This window comes from Podarcis filfolensis, assembly GCF_964270895.1.
Source record: "Podarcis filfolensis genome assembly, chromosome: 2".
In the NCBI taxonomy this organism is placed as follows: Eukaryota; Metazoa; Chordata; class Lepidosauria; order Squamata; family Lacertidae; genus Podarcis; species Podarcis filfolensis.
The window spans coordinates 49504195-49528483 of record NC_139605.1 but is presented as its reverse complement, the minus strand read 5'-3'; the positions used below and the strand labels follow the sequence as shown (position 1 = coordinate 49528483).

At 41.0% G+C, this 24289-nt stretch overlaps 1 protein-coding gene across 1 annotated transcript; it reads left to right on the top strand.

Annotated features, from left to right (window-relative positions):
* The first annotated feature begins 1070 nt into the window (after window positions 1-1070).
* Window positions 1071-24035, top strand: LOC310757733 (inter-alpha-trypsin inhibitor heavy chain H4-like). The gene is made up of 22 exons (XM_083603307.1): window positions 1071-1160; window positions 1873-2033; window positions 2395-2499; window positions 4200-4362; window positions 4464-4574; window positions 4685-4813; window positions 6802-6918; window positions 8110-8278; window positions 9286-9411; window positions 10222-10403; window positions 11136-11318; window positions 12634-12773; window positions 14369-14514; window positions 16098-16136; window positions 16233-16295; window positions 16678-16737; window positions 18537-18578; window positions 19272-19412; window positions 20156-20327; window positions 21566-21720; window positions 22561-22648; window positions 23862-24035. The coding sequence occupies exons 1-22, from the start codon at window positions 1086-1088 to the stop codon at window positions 23938-23940; spliced, it is 2646 nt and encodes an 881-aa protein (XP_083459433.1). The 5' UTR covers window positions 1071-1085; the 3' UTR covers window positions 23941-24035.
* Window positions 24036-24289: the final 254 nt, after the last annotated feature.

The window sequence follows — 24289 nt, the reverse complement described above, 5'->3', positions numbered from 1 at the left end:
TCCAGAGAGGGAGTCAGGGCTGACCACGCCTCCAACGGAGGGGAGGTCAGTTGCAGCTAGCCCCCCCGATGGGGGAAGCAGTGACAGCAGCAGTGGAACGGTCAGGAGGAAAGTTGCTGGCTGGGCGCGCGCGCCAAGTTCAAATGTGCAGGCGCGCGGAACAGCAGGAGACCCGGATGGGGAACCAGCTCCTAAAGCCCGCCGGAGGGAGGGAGAAGGCTCAGGGGAATCAGCGGGAGAAGAGGCTAGAAAGTGCGGAACCCCGGCGGGCAGGCGGACCCAGAGGAGGAAGGAGCAGCGGAGAAGGTGGAGCAAGGCTAGACTCTTAAATTGGTGTCAAGGGGGAGGAGACTCAGACGGAGCATCAGTGGTCTGACACTTTAGACGTGGGGCTGCGCGCTGCGGCTCTGGAAGTGAAACTGAACTTCAATAAAGGCTTTTATACTTAACAACGAAGCAGCGTTGGTCCTTTGTGAGCTGGGACCTAGGGTAGCCCTGACAGTGTTCCATAAAACATTTAAAAACCGGAGCATTTACTTCTGGGTTTTTGACGTTCAGGAGCTGAAACATTCGAAAATGGAGCCATTTGAGAACCAAGGTTTGACTGTATACTGTACATGTGTTATCAAATTTTCTTTATGGAATTATTATTATTTTAAAAAAACATTATTATATTCTGTGATTTATATTCTGCAAATTTTTATAGAACCGGACTTTCTTAAAACCACAGGAAAGGGGGAAGCCACTCATATATTTTTGGTATTGCAGACATATTGGGTAGAACACAGATTTTCCATTCACTTGCTTGACAAGATTGGTGACATTGGCATGATGGGGGATGTTCTGTTTCAAGAATATTGTTCTGATTCAGTGGGTAAATATTGGGTAGAACACAGATTTTCCATTCACTTGCTTGACAAGATTGGTGACATTGGCAGGATGGGGGATGTTCTGTTTCAAGAATATTGTTCTGATTCAGTGGGTAAATATTAGGCTTCAATAGTCCACAAAGTCCCTCAGACGTTAGTCGTTCATTAACTCTTTTGTATAAAAGACTTCACTTCTGTGGATTTGTCACATCCAAAATGGACAGGCATTTTTTTGTCGCTTGGCTGTTTTTTTCTTCACTACAAGTATTTGTGGAACCTGCGGCACCTGAGGTAATTGTCCCTTTTTCTGAATTAGAGATGTCTCATTTGTCTTTAGAATATTGGGGAAAGGTACATAAATTTGCAATATCCATTTTTTTAAAAGAACTTAGTTTCATGTGGGGTTTGGGGTGATGGCACGTAATGGGAAGTCCTTATTCTTGGGCAGCAGATTTCCATGACTACTTTCCCTGACCTTAAAATATTCACATCAGTAGACTACTCATGAATTAGATTCCCCTCCCCCTCTTTTTATCATGTTACCGAATGCAGTTCGGAAACATGAAAAAAGAGGGGGTGGGGAATCTAATTCATGTATGATATTAACCTTAATTTAGTTAATACTGCTATTAAACTGGTTGTGTTAAATACTGATGGGAGTATATAAACTACTAATTTAATTTATAATCTGGGAGGATGCATAGCTCTGTGATAAGAGTATCTGTTTTGCATGCCAAGGGTTCCAGGTTTTCTAGAGAGCCTGCCAGTCAGTGTAGGACAACAGTGAGCTAGGTGGACTTATGACCTGACCAGTGGCATAGTGGAGGGGGCAATTTTTTAGGGCAGGAGCATGAACATCATCTGCCAGAGTGGAAGCCTAACGAATGCACTCTCTCCTTGCTCTGACAACTAAATGAGCTGATGAAATCTTGCTCTACAATAATACATTTGGTGTGGAAGAAGTTTGTCAGAATTCAGAGAATCTTTTCCTCTTCTTCTCCAGAATGCCATCGAAATCTACAGCCTGCATGTGGACTGCAAAGTTACCTCACGATATGCCCACACAGTAATCACCAGCAGAGTTGTCAACAGAGCGAATGAATCCAAGGAGGCTCTTTTTGAAGTGGAGTTACCCAAGTCAGCTTTCATCACAAACTTTAGCATGTAAGGCTTTGTAAGCTCATGTCTGGGGCCTCTTAAAAGTTAGAAAGATTGCTCCAGCCCAGCTATTCTGTGAATGGAAGGGCTTCTTCCAGCTGAGGAAGTGAGTTGCAACCAGTAAGCGGTTCCAGTGCTATCAACCGGACGTCCCAATGAGTGGAAGGGGGAGGCAATTTTCACCTGTTAATTTATAAAAGCAGAATCTTATTGAAACTGAATTCACCTTCCCCCAACATCACCTCCCACATGGTTCTGAAGGGTCCCCCCAACTCCAGAGCAGTTTTTTGGGAGGAATAGGTGGGCTGCAGAAGAGGATATGTTCTCTTCCTTATGATTTTAACTGTTCAAAACACTGTTTTTTAAGGACAATAGATGGGGAAACATATCCTGGAATAATCAAAGAGAAGAAATCTGCACAAGATCAGTATGATGCTGCGGTTTCACGAGGACAAAGTGCTGGACTGGTCAAGTAAGCAACTCCCCCCGGTGCCGCCCTTGGTCACCTCTGACTGGACTTAACCGTCCAGACGTATTTTACCTTTACCTTTAAAGCCATAGAGAGGATAGAAGTGTATAGGAATATTTGGAAAGTGACTTACATCTACTACTTTACTAGCCATTGCCACCACTTCTTAGCACCACTGACATCATTCCCCAAAGCTGAATTGTGTCAAGAAAATGCACACTAGACCAAATGGGTTGATCAAATAATCACACAACAATACCAAAGGGAAAGGCGAAAAGAAATAGTCACCAAACCTGATGTTGTGAGCAAAAATTGTCCCTAAATGCAGGCCAACTGTGATCATTAAGCAAAACATTAAGGACAAGATGGGTTGGAGCCAAAGTTCTGCTGATTTACTAGGTCTCTTCTGCCTCTGTCTCTCTTGCCTTGCACCTGCTCAGAAACCTCTCCTAAATGTCAGGTGCCCTCAGTGTAAGCTGTGGCTTGGGACAGCAGCAATGGAAGGGTGAATTGTGAAAATAAAGTGAAGGGACCTTGCAAGAACAGGGCTCCATTTCCCACTGCAGTTTACTGTATAGCAGCTGTACTGTTTACAACGGTCTCCTCACATCCCAGAAAGGGCTTTCAGGGGCTGCAGAGCAAAGGAGGTGAAAGATCCCCTCATGCAAGTGGCATTATGCTCACACAGTTGCAGATCCAACCCAATATTCTTAGAACCTAAGTCTCAATTCATTCTAGCTCCATTTTACAGTCCTAGCAGTATGCCCAAATTATAACATTCTAAAGAGGGTAGATTTGACTAGATTATAATCAATCTAAAAGAGCTATTGGTGGCTTTCATGAAGTAGACCCGCTAAGGGTTACAGACACCATATCAAACACTCACTGGTATTGCATAGTGATGTCACTGAAGTTCAAACATTTTCTTGGCTTCCAATACAAACTTCACAAACAATACTGTTCAGCTGCATTATGAATTGACTGTTGTTTCCCTGAGAGGTTTTCCCTCAGCAAGGATACTTGGAGACTGTCATTTCTGACAGGCTCTTAGTATTCAGAAAAGACACCAGATGTTCTAGAAATGTCTTGTCCCAAGTTTTTGGAAGTTCAGCAGTGTCCTATCCACAGGGAGACCAGGGACAGGTAGCTTGCAGAGCTCTTAACATCCCTATTCAGATGCTCTAGAAAAGTCAATTTCCATGGATCCCTGGTGCTTTGGATGCTGCTATTTCAGCACTCTGTGGAGGATTGAAAGACACCACTTGTGCCATTTTCCTCTACAAGATAAACTACACCTGTCAGAATTCCCTCTTATACACAACTATTAAAAGTATAAGAGGCCTGCCTTCAAAATCTCCACTGCAGTATCAGTGCAATTATACTACATTACTTCGAAATCCAGTACCACATGAGTTGACTTCTACTCATGTAGTGGGACTTCTCATTCTTCTTCTCCCCCTTGCAGGCCCCTTTGCCTTCCAAATCTGTTCTTGAATGTCCCCATATCCTCTGGAAAAGATTTGTGGGACACAAAAAGCATCTACAGGGGAAGGAGATGAAGGAAACATCTCGTGGCACATGGAAGTCCATTCTGCTAGTGGATGTCCACAACTTAATATCACTCAAGAGTTCATTTCCCAGACACACTTGAGGATGAGCTGCCAAATTCTTGCATAAAGCCTAAATTCCTCATTTCCCTTCAGATCAACTGGAAGAAAACTAGAACAGTTTCGTGTTTCAGTCAGTGTTGCAGCAGCTGCCAAAGTTAACTTTGAACTCACATACGAGGAACTTCTAAAGCGAAAGCTGGGAAAGTACGAACTGCTGATCAAGGTCAAGCCCAAACAACTTGTTAAACACTTTCAGGTAAATTCTTGGAAGAGGCTCTTTCTATAAATGACACCAATTGCTGGCCCCATGTTGTAGCTGAAGGTTATGACTCTGAAGCATCTTTTTACTTTCTTCAGATTGACACCCACATATTTGAACCACAAGGTATAAGTGCACTGGAAACTGAGAGCACTTTCATAACCAATGAACTGAACAATGCTCTAACAAAGGTGCAGAATGAGACAAAGGTATGTATTACATGGACTACAAGACTTCGCATGCTTTTAAAAAATAATAGAAATCACCAGCCCTCCTATGCTAGCTTGACTGATTGTTTGCTTTTGTGGCTCATATTTAGGCCCACATTTCATTTAAACCAACCATAGATCAACAACGAAAAACCCCTGGACTGGATGACACACTGCTCGATGGAAATTTTCTCATACATTATGATGTTAAAAGGAGTGAGACTGCAGGTGATATACAGGTAAAAAAATACTGAGAATTCAGAGTAATAGGCATCACTTAGCTAAATTCAGGGGGGGGGGCATAGGAAAAGGCCTATTTACAAATTGTATAATCTTAGTTTCAGGCAGCAACCCCTAAACTTTTGTTTGAAAAAGAACCAGAACTGAATTGTAGCATAATCTTCTTCCTGAGATTTAGATATTCCAGTCAGTTTTCCAGGTTCTTTAGTAAGAAAGAGAACAGGAACTTCCTTTAGACAAACAGTTGTTGGCTTCTCATTTTCCTAGTCTTCATGTAGTCTAAGGACTACAGTAATTTCACCACAGAAAACTAACTGCAAAGGCAAAGGGTCTCTAATCTCAGTTTAAAAGACAAATATTGTATCTCTAGGAACACAAACCCTGTTGACATAACAGTAAAGTGGATGTGTTTATCTAAAAGGCTGGTTTAAGCTGCAATCCACTTACCTGGGAGAAAGCCCTGTTGAACTCAATGGGACTTACTTTTCAGTAGACCTATGTAGGTTTCCACTGCTAATTGCTTTGTCTTCAGTTCATCTGCTCAAAAATTTCTAGAAGTCAAGATCCAAGTTTGGGGCAAGGGAGAACTCCAGCAGAGATTTAACATGGCAAAACATGCAGCAAAGCAAAGTGTAAAAATATTCGATGTAAATCCTTAAAATGTGCCCTTTTCAGCGAATTCCGAAATGTCTCCCTTTAAAATGTCCTTCCAAATTTTTCCACTTCCCCTGGCATAGAAAAAGACCACATCTGGTAAATTATAAAAATGGTTTACAGCGGTACCTCGGGTTACAGATGCTTCAGGTTACATACGCTTTGGGTTACAGATGCTTCAAGTTACAGACTCCGCGAACCCAGAAATAGTACCTCGGGTTAAGATCTTTGCTTCAGGATGAGAACAGAAATCGTGCGGTGGCGGCGCAGCGGCAACGGGAGGCCCCATTAGCTAAAGTGGTACCTCAGGTTAAGAACAGTTTCAGGTTAAGAATGAACCTCCAGAACGAATTAAGTTCTTAACCCAAGGTACCACTGTACTTACAAACTTTCCTTGGGTCAGATAAATATGCCTACTATAAAGCATTCAGAAAAGTTGCGGAGGCAACAAAATGTAGCTTGTTTACAAAATGCTAAAAGCTCCTAAACCAGGCATAGGCAAACGTGGCCCTCCAAATGTTTGATGGGACTACATTTCCCATCATCCCTGACTACTGGTCCTGTTAGCTGGGGATCATGGGAGTTGTAGGCCAAAAACATCTGGAGGGCCGAGTTTGCCTATGCCTGTCCTAAACTATTGGTATAGGAAAACGTTTGTTTCAGACTCCATACTTGTCTCAAACAAAAGAGGCTGCAGCTCAAAGCTCCTCACACACCCATGTTCACATGTAGACAGATGGAACAAAAGTTTGGTTACCTATTTCCTTCCAAGGTGAGGGGAAGTTACATAGGCTAAACCTGCTAGGACAGGTTACTCTATGACCTTAACCCCTTCATGCATTAATTAGATTCAAGCATGCTGGTTATATGAGGCTGGATTAGCCTACATTTAAAGGGTTGGTTGTACTGCTCATACAGTGAGTTTTTGTGCGCATGATATAGTTGAATTGACATGTGGTCATAAGAAAGCAAGAGCATAAGAAAAACCTGGTGGAGCAAGGCAATGGCCCATGTAGCCTAACTTTCTGTTCTCACAGTGGCTGAACAGTTGCCTGTGGGAAACCAGGAAGCAGGATTCGAGTAGAAGAACACACTTCCCTCCTGTGGTTTCTGGCATTCACAAGCTGTGGAGGCAGAAAATAGCCATTGTGGCCATCAATAGCCTTATCCTCTATGAATTTGTCTATGAATTTAAATCCTCTTTTAAAAGCATCCAAGGTGGTGGCCATCACGGCTACCGGTGTGAGCAAGTTCCATTGTTTGACTTACTTTATACACTGCTGTGTTGTGATATGAATGTGTAATACCTTAATACCACTTATTTTGTTTTCAGATTGTTAATGGATATTTTGTGCATTATTTTGCACCCAGTCAAATGCCAGCATTTCCCAAAAACGTGGTCTTTGTCATAGACACAAGTGGATCTATGAGTGGGAAGAAAATACGGCAGGTAATGTTTTTCCAAATAGAAAATTTTCTAGTGTTTGTGCCATGCTACGCCAACGGTATGTTAATTACCAGTGACAATAGCAGTATCTCTTTGACAGTCACAATGAATCTTTATGGAGTCTGCTATCCCACAGCAGGACCAAACTGCTCCTCTCTTTGAGATTTGAGAGCTGAGGCACATAAGAACAAGTGTTTTAGCTCCTTAGAGCCTTGCTCATTTACAGTAGTTTGGACTTAATCCCTGTCCTATTTTTCAAGCCCACTGCCTCCTTGGCTGATTATGCAAGATAGCCTTTAAAGTAAGGAAAGCACTATTGTAGGACTGCCAATTCCCAGGGTCCACACATTCCGTTGTTCTCTCACTGGTACAATAGGTTTTGCTGGCTTTTGTAGCACCTCAAGCATCTCCCAGGAAAAGCTAGGCCACATTCTGGAAATCAGTTGGGTCTGCGTGTGCATAAAGCACTGGAGATGCATCACCCCTATTGCTACCACCCTAGAATTGCCTTTCTGGGAGGAATCTCAAGGGGCAAGAGAAGTACAGCAGTGCATGATGTGTAATGACACATTGCCACACCTTCTCTTGACTGAATTTACTTTAGAAGACCAGGAGCAGAGCATGTAAATTCTACTACAGTCTGAAACCAGCCACACAGTACCACCTCATCAAGTAAATTTCCCGGATAAATTGCTTTCTGTCAAGTCAATTTACTTAAGAGAAGACTACAAGCATGCTGTTTAAAGAGGACATAGTCCCTTGTCTTGTCTTTTTTTTCTAGACCTTAGCAAATGATATTAAAGAGGGATGTTAATGGCCTAGGATGAAATTTAAAATGGGAACCAAATCAGTTACAACACAGACCAAAGCTGTTGTTCTGGGACACATCTTGCCCACAGCAACTTCTACATGTAGGGTCCTTCAACCGGCTTCATGGGCTAAATTTTTTTCTGCACAAAACCACTTCCATATTGGGGGTGGGAAAGAAAAATACATAGTTGTTTAGCTGTAGTTCTGTGTCCACTTACTGGGGAATAAGTTCCATTAAATACAGGGGGACTTCTATATGAGCAGACATGCCAAGGATTAGGCTGCTAGACCCATATTCTGCAGAAATATTTATTTAAATATAAGTCTAATGTTAAGTTTCTGATTCTGTGACTGGAAATTACATTGCTTTATTACTTTTTATAGACAAAAGAGGCAATGAAGAAGATTTTGGAAGACCTTAATCCTGAAGATTACTTTAGCTTAGTTCTCTTTAGTGGAACTGTGAGGTTATGGACTTCATCTATGTTGCAAGCTACAGAGGGGAACGTGGAATGGGCTAAACGACATGTTGAGACCATTTCTGCTGGAGGAAGTAAGTTTGTCAATTGAACAGACTTGTCAAGTTTTTCAGCAGAGTTTTAATCAGAAATGCTCACTGCAGTATATTTTTAAAGTCCATACCTAATTCTCAGGTGTTCGGTTTTTCATTCAACAGCTTCTTATTTTTTATACTCAGAAATGTGACCATATTCCTCCTCTATAATTGTTCAGTGTATTAACTCCCATTTGCATACTGTATGTCTAAACTTGCTCATCTCTTGATTTTTCTTTGTGGACTTGGTGCTATTTTATTTTCTTTAAGCCATAGATTTCTACTAGTCTAGGTCTTTTTGCTTTCTTTCCCCATATCCCCAGGGCAACATCTTGCCTTCGATGCAGGAGCAAATCCCCACCAAGGTGCCAAGTCAAGATATTTTGGCACAAGAAATAGAATATCCTACAAGGGCCTCTCATCCCACCCCAGCAATTAAACATTGCAGTAATAATGCAAGACATGCCAAAGCACTTTATTAAGAACTCAAACAACCCTTAGGCATGAGAAAAGGCCCATCAGAAATCTATAGCATTATCCACCCTAGCGCCTAGTTTCTAGAGCATTTTTCTAAGGCCTGGGTTAAAACTCCACCAGACCTTGGCAAACTGGAACACACATAAAACATGGGCTGGGTGAAAATAAAGCCTTTATTTATTTATTTATTTATTTAACAGCAACATTAAGATTGAATGAAATTGATTTGCCTGTTTCTCTTAATTCAGTTGTGAAACTATTGACTGTACCCAGTGATTTCAGTAACTTTGCATTTATTTCTTTTGTGTTTGTCTTCTTTGTATGTTCAAAACTCATGGACTGGATTTCACAATATTGCAAATAAGAAATGAAATAACCATTAATTGGCTGCCTTTTCAAGACTGTCTAACTGTTGGGATGGCCCTGGCTGTCTCTCTCCCTCCATACCTTTGAAGCCTCCTCACTAGATCTCTGACGAACAATATAAATCTCTGGTCAAATCCACTGACCTGTTTTCTTTCCCATTACAGCAACAGATATCAATGGTGCTCTTCAGAAGGCAATACACTCACTGGACAAAGACACCACAGCTGAGCTATTGCCAGACCAAAGCATTTCCATGATAATTTTGCTGACAGACGGTCAACCTACTACTGGTGAGTTAGAAACAGCAAAGCCACACATTCTGCTGTTATTTTCATTTATATTTTTTATTTTTAATGCATACTTATCAACAATTACTTTAATTAGACATTTTCTGTGTGTGTGTGTGACCCCCTTTTCAAGCTCCTACTTCCCTTTCTCTTTAACAATTTGCCATTTCAAACCTTCCACTAAAGATTCCCCCAGTATCTTTGGATTTGGTTTTTATGAGCCTCTTAAACATCCAACATATCCATACAATTGACAAAAGAGATAATCAAATAAACAAAAAAGGCTAAACAGAGGGAGGAGGATGCTAAACAGAGAGGAGTTGAATAATCACACACAGACTGATCCTCAACAGAACTTTCTTCAAGCAGTTACATCCTAAGTGGGAACACAGAATATCCTCCAGACATCAGCTTGCCGTATAAGTCTACAAAATTTCCTCATGTTTTTTAACTCTCTTTCACACCTTCATTTACTTCGGACTCACTAGATTGTATGAGTGCCAGATGGGGAAAAAACAATATAGCCTTTATCTGACCACAATATAGTACTCCTGCAGTTTCTCAATAAGAAACAGGAAATCCTAAATACAAACATTTTTCTTGGTACAGAAGAAATATGTATTATAGTTGAACACAGATATCCAATATTTGCTTTTAAAAGTTTTTTCTTTAATTGAAAAGTCAGTGGGTGTTTGTAAACTCATTAATATCTTTCATACTCCCAACATCTGCTTGTTTCTTTCAAAATGCAGCATATTTAATTATTTTATCAGTGGCTGGGGTGTGTTCACATTTTATACCCATATATGACAGGTGAAACAAACATTGATAAGATTCAAAGAAACATACGGGAAGCTAATGAGGGGAAGTACTTCCTCTACTGCCTTGGCTTTGGGTTTGACGTCAGCTACACATTTTTGGAGAAGATGGCTTTAGAAAATGGGGGAGTGGCTCGCCGAATATACGAGGACTCAGATGCAGCCTTGCAGCTCCAGGTAGGAAAGAAGCAACAATCAAAACATATACATATATTTTAAATGAAGAATCTCAAAACTGTCTTCAGGTAGGCCAAAATATTTCTCTATGGAAAGGAATTCAGTGTTGTGCTATAAGTTAAAAGGCAGGTAAAGGACCCCTGGATAGTTAAGTCCAGTCAGAGGCGACTATGGGGAACAGCGCTCATCTCACTTTCAGGCCGAGGGAGCCAGCGTTTGTCCACAGACAGCTTTCCAGGTCATGTGGCCAGCATGACTAAACCGCTTCTGGCACAACAGAGCACCGTGACGGAAACCAGAGCACACGAAAACACTGTTTACCTTCCCACTGGAGCGGTACCTATTTATCTACTTGCACTGGTGTGCTTTTGAACTGCTAGGTTGGCAGGAGCTGGAACAGAGCAATGGGAGCTCACCCTGTTGCAGGGATTCGAACCGCTAACCTTCTATTTGGCAAGCCCAAGAGGCTCAGTGGTTTAGACCATGGCGCCACTGCGTCCCTTGTTGTGCTATGGAAAACGTTCCGTCAACACGGAGCCTTCCCCTTTCTGCTTCCTATGCATGCTGTTCTGGGGGTTCTCCTGAGCACCCCAGAGCCAATTTTGGAGGGTGCGGGGGCACACGGAGGAAGGAGAGTGGGGAGAGTCTCATTGCATTAACAGAAGCATTTGTGCAGGCTTCTGCCAATGGGAATTGTTCCTATGGTTACCTTTTCTGTCTGTCTCATTCAAGGGCTTTTATCATGAGGTAGCTATGCCTATCCTGAAAGAGATTGAAATGAAGTACCCAGACAATGCCGTACTGGAAATAACTCAGAATAATTTCAAGCTGCTCTTTGATGGCTCTGAAATTGTTGTAGCTGGAAAGCTTGGCAATGACGTTGATGATCTTCCTGTGGAAATTAAGGCTAAAGGAGTAAGTAAATTGCTTCTTTTGTATGAACAACTTTGGGCTGCGTAGTCATTTTTCTTTCCCCAACATTCTGTGGTACATTCTGCTTTGAAACTAAAAACTCTGCTTTTCCTTTTATGATTTTTTTAAAGTATTTGAAATTTAAGGGGAAAAAATCCTTCATCCAAATATCCCAGGGAGGTTCACAATAGAAAAATACGAAATGAGAATACAAAATACATAATAAAACACATATAAAATCAACAACAACAACAACAACAACAATAATGATTTATTATTTATACCCCGCCCATCTGGCTGGGCTTCCCCAACCACTCTGGGCAGCTTCCAAAAAAAATATTAAAGTACTGTACTACATCAAACATTAAAAGCCTCCCTAAACAGGGTCGCCTTCAGATGTCTTCTAAAAGTCTGGTAGTTGTTGTTCTCTTTGGCATCTGGTGGGAGGGCATTCCACATGGAGGGCGCCACTACCCAGAAGGCCCTCTGCCTGGTTCCCTGTAACTTGGCTTCTCGCAGTGAGGGAACCGCCAGAAGGCCCTTGGTGCTGGACCTCAGTGTCCGGGTAGAACGATGGGGGTGGAGACGCTCTTTCAGATATACTGGACCGAGGCCGTTTAGGGCTTTAAAGGTCAGCACCAACACTTTGAATTGTGCTCGGAAACGTATTGGGAGCCAATGTAGGTCTTTCAAGACTGGTGTTATGTGGTCTCGGCGGCCACTCCCAGTCACCAGTCTAGCTGCCGCATTCTGGATTAGTTGTAGTTTCCGGGTCACCTTCAAAGGTAGCCCCACATAGAGCGCATTGCTACCAAAACAAACCAATGACGCTCCCTCCCACAAACACATTTAAGAAGCCATAGAAGGTTAATCTGCCAAATGTATGTTGAAAAGAAACATTTTTGCCTGGAGCCTAAATGTATGCAACCAGGGGCGTAGCAGGGAGGGGGCTGACGGGGCACTCCAGGCACATTGGGGGGGCTGCTCTAGCCACCCTCCCTGAGCCAGCCCTGAACTGCTTTGCAAGACCCCTCGGGGAGGGCAGCATGAGGGGGACATGGCAGCCATGCACTCTTTGATCTCAGCATCTCCAGCAAAAACATGAGCTCACAATTGTCTTGTTTTTATTGTTATATTCATAATTTGTTGTTTTCATGAATGCGGTAGATGCTTGCTCTTCTCTCTTCCCTCCAATCTTAAAAGTTTGCTTAAATAGGTTTTCCCCTCTAACATCAGTTTGTGCAGAAAACAGTATGTGTTGCTTATATTCAGATTGAGTGTTACTTTGAATAACTCGCACTCCCCGCTCGTTTTCCAGCATGCCAGTGAACTTACTCTTAAAGAAGAGGCAAATATAAGAGAAAAGGAGCAAGTATTTCAGCATCAGAAATACATCTTTGGAAATTTCATTGAGAGATTATGGGCCTATTTGACAATTCAGCAGCTGCTAGAAAAATCGTAAGCTAATAATAGTGTTGCAAGCTCTGAAGCATGTGAGATTCCAGGGGTTCTATGTGCTTATCTAGGGTTCATGTTCCCCTTGGAATGAGGCTGTGGTGTCTTTATGATACAGTCATACCTTGGTTGTCAAATGGAATCAGTTCCAGAAATCTGTTCGACTTCTGAAAACGTTCAACAACCGAAGTACAGCTTCCAGTTGGCTGCAGGAGCATCCTGAACTCAATCGAAAGCCACGTCAGATGTTCAGGTTCCAAAGAACGTCGCAAACCAGAACACTCACTTCTGGGCTTGCAGCGTTTGGGAGCCAAAACATTCGGCTACAGAAGCGTTCAGGATCCAAGGTATGACTGTATATGGTTTATTTACACATACATACAAACACAGCCTCTGATGGAGGGGTTCACAGCATTAACTCCTCAAGAGGATTATTCTTTTCCTATAGCCACAACCTTGCATCCCAACAGAAATCAGGCATGGCTCTCTCTGGCTACCCGGCCCACAGCTTTGCTTCCAGATTCTAGCTCCCATAACTTAACTCCCAACCCTGGCCTTTATCTTTCTAACTACCAGCAAGTTGTGGGGGGGCACCCATTTGCTGTCTGGCACATATCCACTTCTTTTGTTACCTTAACAGTCCATGACCTCACCAGGAAGCTAGCCTGGCTATTCCAGGAATTTGAATCCTTGATTCGTTTTTAACACTTGCTGGATCTAGGGATTAGAAGGGTCTCGGCATATAGCCTACTCCATCGCAACTCATAACACAAAGTGAGTAATAGTTGCTTAGTCACTTGAGAAACACTTCTTTCTGCAAGATCTTGGCTCATGCTGATAATCCCTTGGCTTTCATTATTGCAGTCACATCCATACCATATATTTAAAATTGATATTTTATTGAATTTTTTTCAACTACAAAGCAATAAAGTGATGCAAAAAGGGGGAAAAGAACAAAGAACACACCTCCTGTGTGAAGGAGAGAAAAAACATTATATGACTACATACAAAAATACCTTAACCCATACATTCTTTTATATATTTGATATTGTTATCCTAATACTAATGTAAATATATATTTAAATGACATAAGTTCCTCCACAGAGTCCCAGGAATATAGTTTGTTATAGGTTCTGGGAATTGTGAGGAAAATTACATTCACAGAATTCTTTGGGAGAAGCAATGACTGTATAAATGTGCTTTAAATATATTGTGTGGCTATGTCTGTTTCAGTGAGAGGGTGTAAATCATAGCAGGTTGTATCAAACTCAATTACTGTGCACATGAAACAACGTCTGCAAGCACAGCACAACTCCCCCCCCATCTTCTCCCCTTGCTTGCCCCCCAAATCTATTCTGGGTTCCCCCCCAAACCCTTCAGAGCAGGTTAGAGGCTGGTGTAGGGGGCCCATGGGGGTAGGAGAAGGAGGGGAAGTCCTGTTACACTTGTGGGTGTTGTTCTGTGTGTGCAGTTATCTAGTTGGATACAAGCCAACATTCCTAACATAAAACCCAACGCATATACGTAAGTCTCTGTATTTTGTTTCACTGGATCATGTGTAGAAAGCAGACAGTGCAGATTTTGCCTCTGTACCCTAGTGCTTCAGCTGATGGAAAACAGCAGGAAAACCTGGAAGCTCAAGTTTTGAACATCTCCTTGAAGTTTGGATTTGTTACACCTCTCACTTCCATGGTGGTCACCAAACCTGATGCTCAAGAGGTGGCAAACAAGCCTACAGAGGCAGGTAAATCAGAGCAAATTGCTCCCATCTCAAACTGAAGTGATACATGCATTTATCTTTTGACTCTCACCCAAGTTCAGTGCTAGAAGAATGAGTTGAGAGCTCTGGCTATGAGGGCGTGTTGGGAGAGTGGTAAAACAGTCAGATAGAAGTATAACTATTGAGACAAGGATAATGATAAATGTAGCTTATAATTATGTGAAGAAAGGTGACGTCACTGATGTGATAGCACTGGTATGTTACTGGTGCTGAATATACCTTTCATAGAATCATAAAACTGTAGAGTTTGAAGGGATGCCAGAAAACACAACTAAAGAATCCCTGGCAGATGGCCATCTAACCTATGTTTAAAAACTTCCAATGAAGGAACGTCAACCACTTTCGAAGGGAGTCCATTCCACTTCTGTCAGAAGTTCTTGCTGATGTTTATTTGGAATCTCCTTTACTGTCATTTGAATCCATTGGTTCATTGGTTTCTGGAGCTGCAGAAAACAAGCTTGCTCCATCTTCCACGTGACAGCCCTTCAGATAGTTGAAAATGGTTGTCAAATCACCTCTTAGTCTTCTCTTCTCCCATCTTAACACCCAATAGCCTCAATCATTTCTCATAAGGCTTGGTGGCCAGACCCTTGATCATCTTGGTTACCCTCCTCTGCACATGTTCCAGCTTGCCAATATCCTTCTTAAACTGTGATGCCCAGAATTGGACACAGGACTCCAGGTGTGGTCTGACCAAGGCAGAATAGAGTAGGACTATTACTTCCCCTTGGGGACACGGGTGGTGCTGTAGGTTAAACCACAAAGCCTAGGACTTGCTGATCAGAAGGTCGGCAGTTCGAATCCCCACAACAGGGTGAGCTCCCGTTGCTCAGTCCCTGCTCCTGCCAACCTAGCAGATCAAAAAGCACATCAAAGTGCAAGTAGATAAATAGGTACTGCTCCGGTGGGAAGGTAAAGGGCTTTTCTGTGTGCTGCTCTGGTTCGCCAGAAGCGGCTTAGTCATGCTGGCCATATGACCTGGAAGCTGTATGCCGGCTCCCTCAGCCAATAAAGCGAGATGTGTGCCGCAACCCCAGAATTGGTCACGACTGGACCCAATCAGGGGTCCCTTTACCTTTATTACTTCCCTTGGTCTGACAATAGAAAATAGTGTGAAATGCTTAGAATGATATAATAGGCAGACGCTTTGGCATTATTCCTGATCTGGTTTGTGGTTTTCAGCAATAGAATTTGGTGAGTGATTGTCTGTTAAGTCATACTGAGACCCATTAAAATCCAATAACTTCAGTAATAAGTAACTTAAGTCTATTGATTTCTATGGATCTACAATGAGTATGAGGAATGTTGGTGAAATATCTTTTCTGGTTTCCACTGAGCAATTTAGGTACCCCAAAACTGTGAAATCGTACTATTGTTGTGAAATAGTTTTCTCAAAAAGGTCAATCGAGAAAGGTGACAGATTAGCACACATTACTTCCCAATAGCACCAAAAGGCTATGGCATAATTCGAGGGGGCAAACACAGGAGAAATAAAAATTGAGATGGAGCTTACAGTCCATTGAAGCTGTCTTTGTTTCTTTGACCAGATAATGAGAATGTAAACACTGTTGCAGATCGAACATTTGGTATGTAATCTTATTCAACAATTAAATACCAGTAACTTATTCCTAAGAATTTCTATACTGTGAGAAAAATGATCTAACCATGAGACTCTTTCATAGGCATGACGAAATCTTCTAGAATTTTAGGAGGTAGCGATCCTCTTGACATCTCCGGGAGTTATGGTATGAAATCTTCACAAATTTACAGCTATAGCTCCACAGTCTGTTTTCTGGAGTGTTGAGAATTGAGGCACTTATCTCTCTCCTGTACAGAAGTTGCAGAGTCACCAAAAATCCGCCAACAGCAATTCTGAAGTCGTATGGGGTTAGAGTGGCTCTGTTTCTCTCTGGAGATGCGGAGCCAGAAGCAGGGTTTCTCTTCATGAGCCATTGGACACAGCCATGTGAAGTTGGAAACACAATGTGTGCAGTTGGAAAAAGGAGGGGAGGGAACTAGAAGGATTATATTTATGTCAGGGATAGTATGGACACAAATTGTATTAGGGTAGAATGTGCTTTGCTTCTGTACTTACACATACTGAAACACTTCCTTCTTTTTCAGTAGGACCATCTAGGCGTTACTATGACCATCCCCAAACCGATTTTTTTATTACTGCTGCGCAAGGTAATGCTCCATCACATTCATGTATGGTTTAGGCCAGGCATGTCCAAAGTCCGATTCAGGGGCCTAATCCATCCCACCAGTCGATTTAATCTGGCTCCCATGGCAGTACATCCTAAATCCTAAAAAAAAGCTCAAAAATCCTTTAAAAATCTCAACAACTGTGGTCAGCCCTCACGCATGTTCACTTCATCAAATCTGGCCCTCTTTGAAAAAAGTTTGGACCCCCCTGGTTTAGGCTTATCTTGCACTCTGTGTTCCTTCTTCTGCAGCCATTGTAAAACAGTTGGTCCTTGGGAGCCAATGGTGGCATATTATAATGGACGTAAAAATAAAAGTTTTCTGCTTCCACAGATGGTTGGGCCCGCCTCCTACTTTTAAGTACAGCACTCTCTGTGCCAGTGCTATGGGTTTGGCCCCAAGTATGTAGACAGGACAACATTAGTGTTCTTGTAATTTGGTGATTGCAAAGAATTGGATGGACCTTTCCTCTCAAATCAATGGAGTATACACTCTTAGCACACTCAATGCACAATATTTAAGAATTAAAGATTATTTGTTTTTTGTTTTCTTGGAGGAGTGCTACACTCACCATTTTCCTCTCCCTGCTCCCCACAGGTGGGTATGCGAGGCAGAGGAAAACTACCACTAATTCAATAATCCCTTTTCTCTTTCTTAATCTCATGGTCATGGGTTTGAGCCCTGTGTTGGGCAAAAGATTCCTGCTTTGCAGAGAGTTGGACTAAATGACCCTTGGGGTCCCTTCCAACTCTATGATTCTATGATTAATCAGTTTTGTGAGACTTTGGTTTTTGTGTAATTTTCTTAGTCGCAACTTGAGGCAGAGATAGCCTTGGGAAAGAGTGAAAGTGCGGAGGGTCTCTGTATGGGGTCCTGAGGTCCTTGCTCCCAACTACAGCCTCCAGGTTTTTGCTTTCCCTTCATGTGTAAGGGATTGTGAATAGCTGCTTTATAATTGGCTTAGCGTTGCTTCCTGGTGACAGGTTATTGAGCATTCATCCTCATTTGTTTGCAGAATGTTTTCAGAGAGGTTATATAATGGCTCTGTTTAATTGAAGATTTATTCTGATTTGTTTGCAGGGAGGTTGCATCAAACATTTTTATCTCACAATTTCCAGTGTTTTTTCATGCCACATTCTTTATTGCAAAAAGTCTCTCTCTGTGCCCAAGAGCATTAAATATGCTTTAGTTGTGCAACTTGAATTTGACAGTGTGAAATTGTATGACACCCACAAAATTTTAAGTGTCCTGTTCAGTGTTCTTGGGAAAGGAGGAATGCTTATTTTTTCCCCTTGAGAATAAATATGCATGAAGCTGCCAATGTTCACTTTCTGAGTGTTTTTGCCTGGCAAGATTTTGCCCTGTTTCAGGGACATCAAGTGGCATTTCTCCTAGATGAATCTTTCAGCCAAATGTAGTTGGCAATTGATATACAGTATTTAAAAGCCACTTGGCAGTATTGTTTGCTGCATAGTGATTGTGATTTAAAAAATATATTAGAAAAAAAATTTAGGGGTAGCAATGGGTCCCTATACCTTAAGTGGGACATGTTAAATAAAAAATAAGAATCCTGCTAAATAAAAAAATACGAATCCTGTTAAATAAAAAGTAAGAAAAACAAAAACAAAAAACAGAACCCCAGTCCATAGGACCAGTGATGAGACATGATGGGAATCATAGTCCAAAATCTCTGGAGGACACCAGGTTATGGAAGGTTGATCTAGTACCTATGCAGTATAACAGCAGAAAATTAACAATTTATATATTTTTGGGTTATTTAGATTATGCGGATTATTCATACACGTTGCTGGGGGGACACCCTGGTGAGTAATTCTCACTTTATTCTCTATTAATATATTTTCCCCTCCATGAGGTGTTTCAGATATGGGTACATGTATTTGGAATCCCATTGGTAAGGTGGAGGGGAGCAGCTTACAAGACTAAGTGGGGAAATGTTTGGTGAGGAACAGGTTAAGCAGCACCCAAGCCACTCCTCAGAACAAATTCAATCCCCCAACATCCCCAGGTGGAGCTTGGAAGGACTTCTGCCTGGAACCCTGGAGAACTTCTGCAGTCAGTGTAGACAGTCCTGAGACAGATGGATCAATGGTCTGACTCAGTATAAAGCAGCTCCTCTCTTCCTAAATTCTCAGCCTTCTGAGGTTGCTGTTCTTTTTTATATCAAAAAAACCCCCACAGACAACCTTTTCAGGTTTGTTAAGAGTGTGTGTGTAATATGTAGCATGCGTGATTTGGGAATTGAGAAAACTCAAGGTGTCACCTTCCTTAGTGCTTGTCCTGTCTCTATCGCTTAATTTTAAATCCACTCTACGGGGCCTTTGTCATATGTGAGCAGGATGACTTTGGGCCACCAGCCACCATTTGAAAACAGTATGGAAGACCCAAATGTAGCTTTGGCATGACTTCACTGAAGGTTTGGCAAGACAGGTCCAAACTTACAAATTTCACTATCCTTTTAAAAATGACAATATTTTTTGGTTTCTACTGATTCCTAGGCAACGTTCAGTCTCTCCCAGACACTGTTAATGAGTATCCAAGTTTCATTCTTCAACTGACTCATGAAAAAAATCCCATTTGTTTAAATATCAATGGACAGTTGCAAATACCCATAACCCTGCTAACTGATGCAGGCAAAGGTAAGCCTTCTAATGTAAAGTGCTGTCAACTCCCTAATTTTCATGTCAAGCATTTTGGTTGTTTCCAGAAATCTGTGTGAGTGCATTTTATTTGATAATGAAATATATTAAAACCACTGACCCGGAAAATCTCAACACTATTGGTCTTGTAGAGCTTACACTGAAAAATTTTGTGACATGGTTTTCTGTTGCTAATATCATGCATTAGTCAGAATACGTGGTTTTACATGTCTCATTCCAGTTGTTCAAAGTGTTTCACATATTTATTGTAGAAATCCTTCCTGCAACATTGAATCACATGTCTCACTTTTTAATATTGTTATTTATTCTTATTTATTGTTATTATTTCATGGTCCATAGGCCAACATAGTACTTAATCAGTACTATTTGTTTTAAAGGTTGAGGGTCCAATTTCAGAGTTTACTTCTTTTATACCTGCCTGTATCTTCTCTCTATGTGTCATCACATGTCTTACTTTGGTAAGTTATGTACATTTGTCAATACTAACCAACAAATACAAGCTAGTTGCGTCATCTGGTTCTAGCTGTAGCTCTTGAAATTCTGGCCAATTGTGTGATTTCAGTAGGCATTCAAAAAAGGTGACAAGAAGTGGTGGCAACACATGGAATTTGTTGCTCTTGAGCTTATATCACAGTTTTATTTATATTAAATTGTTGCTTAGTAAACAGCAATATGTTTCTTGCGTATGATCCTCATATTTATTTTGACTATTATATTTCCAGGGATCCAAGTGACTGGTAAGCTTGGAGAAAACAGAAAGTTTGTGGAGTTCAACGTAATCTATCAGACACCCAATGTGCAAATCAACGTGTCAATGGGAGAAATTATACTGAATGATCAGGGCAATGGGAGCTCTTTCCCATGGACAAAGGCTGCATCTTTAACAACTAGAGGGTAAAATTTAATATTTTCAGTTTCTTTTCAGTGTTGGTTGGTCTGACTTTAAGGCTATACTTAATGCTACTTTACATTCTTGAACTCCTAAACTTACATAACTTTTCAAAGCACAAGCCTTTGTTGTTCATGCATCCAAATAACAGCTTTCATGTGAAATTCAGTGGATTTCCTCATTTTGGGACTTTAAAAAATATTGGTTTTCTCTTTGAACAAAGCATTTTAATTTCCTATGAACTGAGGTAGATGCTTCATAATATATGTTCGCTTAGACTGGCGAGAAGCAGTTAGTTGGCCAGAAAATAATGAAATTGACTCAGTATCTCAAGCTGAAATGTTTCAGTGAATTGTGCCCACTGAGCTTTGTTCTGGTTTATTTCGTGGCTTGGATGTCACAGCATCCAGATACAATTGGCAGTGGTGCCGTTTTGGACAGCCTTACTGGAGGGGGTGTTGGGGGCATAGAGTTACAGTGACACCGATCATGAGAATATATCTTGCCCCCCATACTTTTTAACACCAATGCGAAACAACTGAAGCTAATCTTAGGAAGACAGTGGAACCCTGAATTGGTGTCTGGAGAGTATCCTAATCAAAATCAAACGATTTCAATTTCAGGAGCTGATTTTACCTTTAAATGTAAAGCCCTAAATAGTTTAGGGTCAAGTTATTTGCAGGAACCCTACAAACCTGCTAAAGCATGATGGTAGCCACCTGAGACAGCAACTTTTCAGTAGTGGCCCCACATCAATGGAATCTCCTCCTCAAAGATCTTTGTAAGACACCTTTTTTGGTTGTTTTTACATGGTCTCTTTTTTTTTTTTAGTTTTCTAAGCTTTCCCTAATGATGACTTTGTCTTTCAATGTTTAAGCCTCTCACTCTAATACAGGCTTCTATTGCTTTTTCCTTGGTGTTCACTTTCTATTCTGATTGTAATAATTTTTACCTGTTGCTGGTAACTATTGTGTCATAAGAGGAGTGTAAATATTTTTTTAAAAAAAGAAATGCAACAAGAACCAAATGCATAAATGCCTATTAAATTATGCCACCTTGAAATTGGGATTGCAGATCAAGAGGTAATTCAGGGAATATTGAATTGTTACAATACATATAGTGACACAACTCTACAAACATTTGGTATTCCATAGTAATAATGTATATATTTCTATATATTAATATTTATTCATTTATTTCAACATGTATATATTTAGAAATAAAAGCATCACTTCCTTCCTAGGTTGAGCTTTCTTATTGAAAAGGAAAGGAGTCTTTCACTATCAGGACCAGATGGTATCACAATACAAGTTTACTATATGAAGAACCCTCTTAATTTCCTTGGATTGCACTTCAAGAATAGTGAACTTTTTTCTAACAACATTGCTGGACTTTTTGGTATGTATTCAGATTTTGCAATGAAGTAGCAATCATCATGCTATTTACCAGTAAGCTTGGTTTTGATGTAGCACTATAACTTAACACTATATACCTTATATCCTTGGAACAACTCTGAAAGAAAATGAGCATGAATGTCTCTACATTTCAGATGGAGTGGGGATGAGAAGGGGAGCCCTGATTTAGTGGCTTTCCTAAGTCACCTAGTCAGTTCATGATACCTTAAGTTATGTTTCAACTGGCAACTGTCTGGTTCACAGCTCAATCTCTCCGTCACTACACCAATACTTGTGAGAATTGGGGTGGTGCGGCTGACATGATTGTCAGGAGAGCCACCGAAGATCTTCCTCAGTTTCCAGGCCCAACCTGATGTTCTTACTCCTATCTTTGGAGAGGGAACCCATGGCAGCCTCTTGGCCATGGCTCCCTTCTCCCTGGGGCTCACCGTTCCTCACGTACAAGGCAGCTCCACCTCAGAAAAGTGGACAAGTGTTGAATAAATGTCTAGAGAAAACTCGGAGAAACACTGAGCTTGTTGTTTTATGAGTAAAACTACCTTCTCATGTTTAATTATTGATTATTATTCATAGTAGGCGCAAGTGTACTGCAGTCTATCCATTTTGTTTGCTATAGGCCTGTTGAAGGCCATGGTGAGCTGCCCCCCCCAAAAAAAAATACTTCCATCAAGATAAATACTAGACTAGACAGTAGTCAAATGTATCCTAAAATCAAGCAGGAATTAGCCTTTATTGGAAGGGGGGTGGGACGCGTATTGCAGCTGCTCCAGCATAGCTTTGAGAACTGCAGTTATTTTCCTGTGTTTTTCTTTGTGTTCCCCAGGTCAGTTTTACTCTAATCAACGTCTTCAAAGACACAGCAATAGAAAGAAGATGTTGACTGTACGAGGACAATCATATAGTTTCACAAGGTAAACGCCACAGAAAAACACTTGTTGTAGACTATATGAATGTATGTGTGTGTGTGTGTGTATGAGAAACTTGTTAAGATATCCATATGTCTTCTTTTCTCTAGCTAAAAATGCCCAGGTACCCTGAGCTTCTCTTTCACCACATACCTTACACTGCTCTGCAATTTGGGAGGGGGCGGTATTTTACATGAAGAAGAATGTTGAAAGTGATAATAAAATATAGATAATTGGAAGTGTTTTTCTGCAAATGCAGCTCAAAACAGTGTTGTCATGAATTTTCATAACAGCAAAGTATTTGTGGCCCTTTAGGAGCCTCAAGGAACAACCCACACCTTTTCTATGCACAAAAAAATATATTCGGTATTTTATGCTTGAAATGCAACTTTCCCCCAACTCAAAAATTTTGAGTCATCCCCATGCCTTTCAGGTCTTCAGCACATTCATTAACCTCTCCCTTGTTACTAGCTTTCCTCGGCCAGTTCCCCCAGTCTTTGCCAATGAAAAAAAGTTACCCTTTGTGAAGGAGCGGGGGGTTAACATCAATGGGGAGGGCTTATTGAGTCCTTGGACCCAATGTCATGCCAACCCTTACCCTGCTTGCTGCTGTCAATAAATATTTGGCCTGATTTTATCCCATCACCATTGTGCAGTCTTGTTGTTTTGCTGCTCTCATGGGTCACATAATGCGCCTGATCTGGGCAAATGAATTTTGCTATGCAGTTCTCCAACCAACCAATATTTACAAAAATGCATATATTAGGGGGAAATGTGCATACAAATGTTAGTGAAAATGACATACGGAATGCATTATATTAGAGGAAATTGCTTTCAAAAATGTGTAAGAAACACATCCCAAAATGTGTTTATTAGGAGAAATTTGCATTGAATGTTGATGAATCTTTATGAGGATTTTTCATTCTTATATTGTGAATTGCTGCACAAATGTGGAAGGCTGAATTTAAGATGGAAAAAAATGAGAAATGGAGAGAAGTGAAACTGGCAGATCCTTTCATTCCTAGCTCTTCCCATTTGCAAAGGAAAGGTTTTTGCTAGCAAAAATTGGGGGAAACAATTTTTCAAATTTTTCAAAACAAAAATCAATTTTTCAAAACAAAAATCATTTGCAGGGGAATAACTGAGAAGACCATGTGACTTTCAAGGGGGCTTTTACTTTGAATGGGAACTCATTGATCTTTTTTCTTTCATTTTAAAGGCAAAACAAGAAAGATTACAGGATTGAACAGGGAGCCAATGTCAATTTTATCTGCTGGTCACTGGATATAACTTCTTGAAGAACAGCATTTAAAGCAGTAAAAATGTCCATCTTTTGTATTAAGTGTAACTATTACATTTCATTTCAGTGATAACTATTAAAATTGTAAAGGGATGTTTGTCCTCTGTTTCATCATATTTTAAACTGTAGTGACCCTTGACAAGCGTGGGAGGTTGTAGCAGCATGCAAGACTTTCTTAAAGGTTGATTTAAGAGCCAGTATCTATTGGAAGCCACAATCTCCTGATTGGGAAGTATTAATTTTTGGAGGGAGGCTTAGGTGGCAACTGGAGTGCCTGTGTAACTTACACAATTTCTGATTATGTAAGCCCCAGCATTACCTAACTCCGGAGTTCAGCAACATGACAA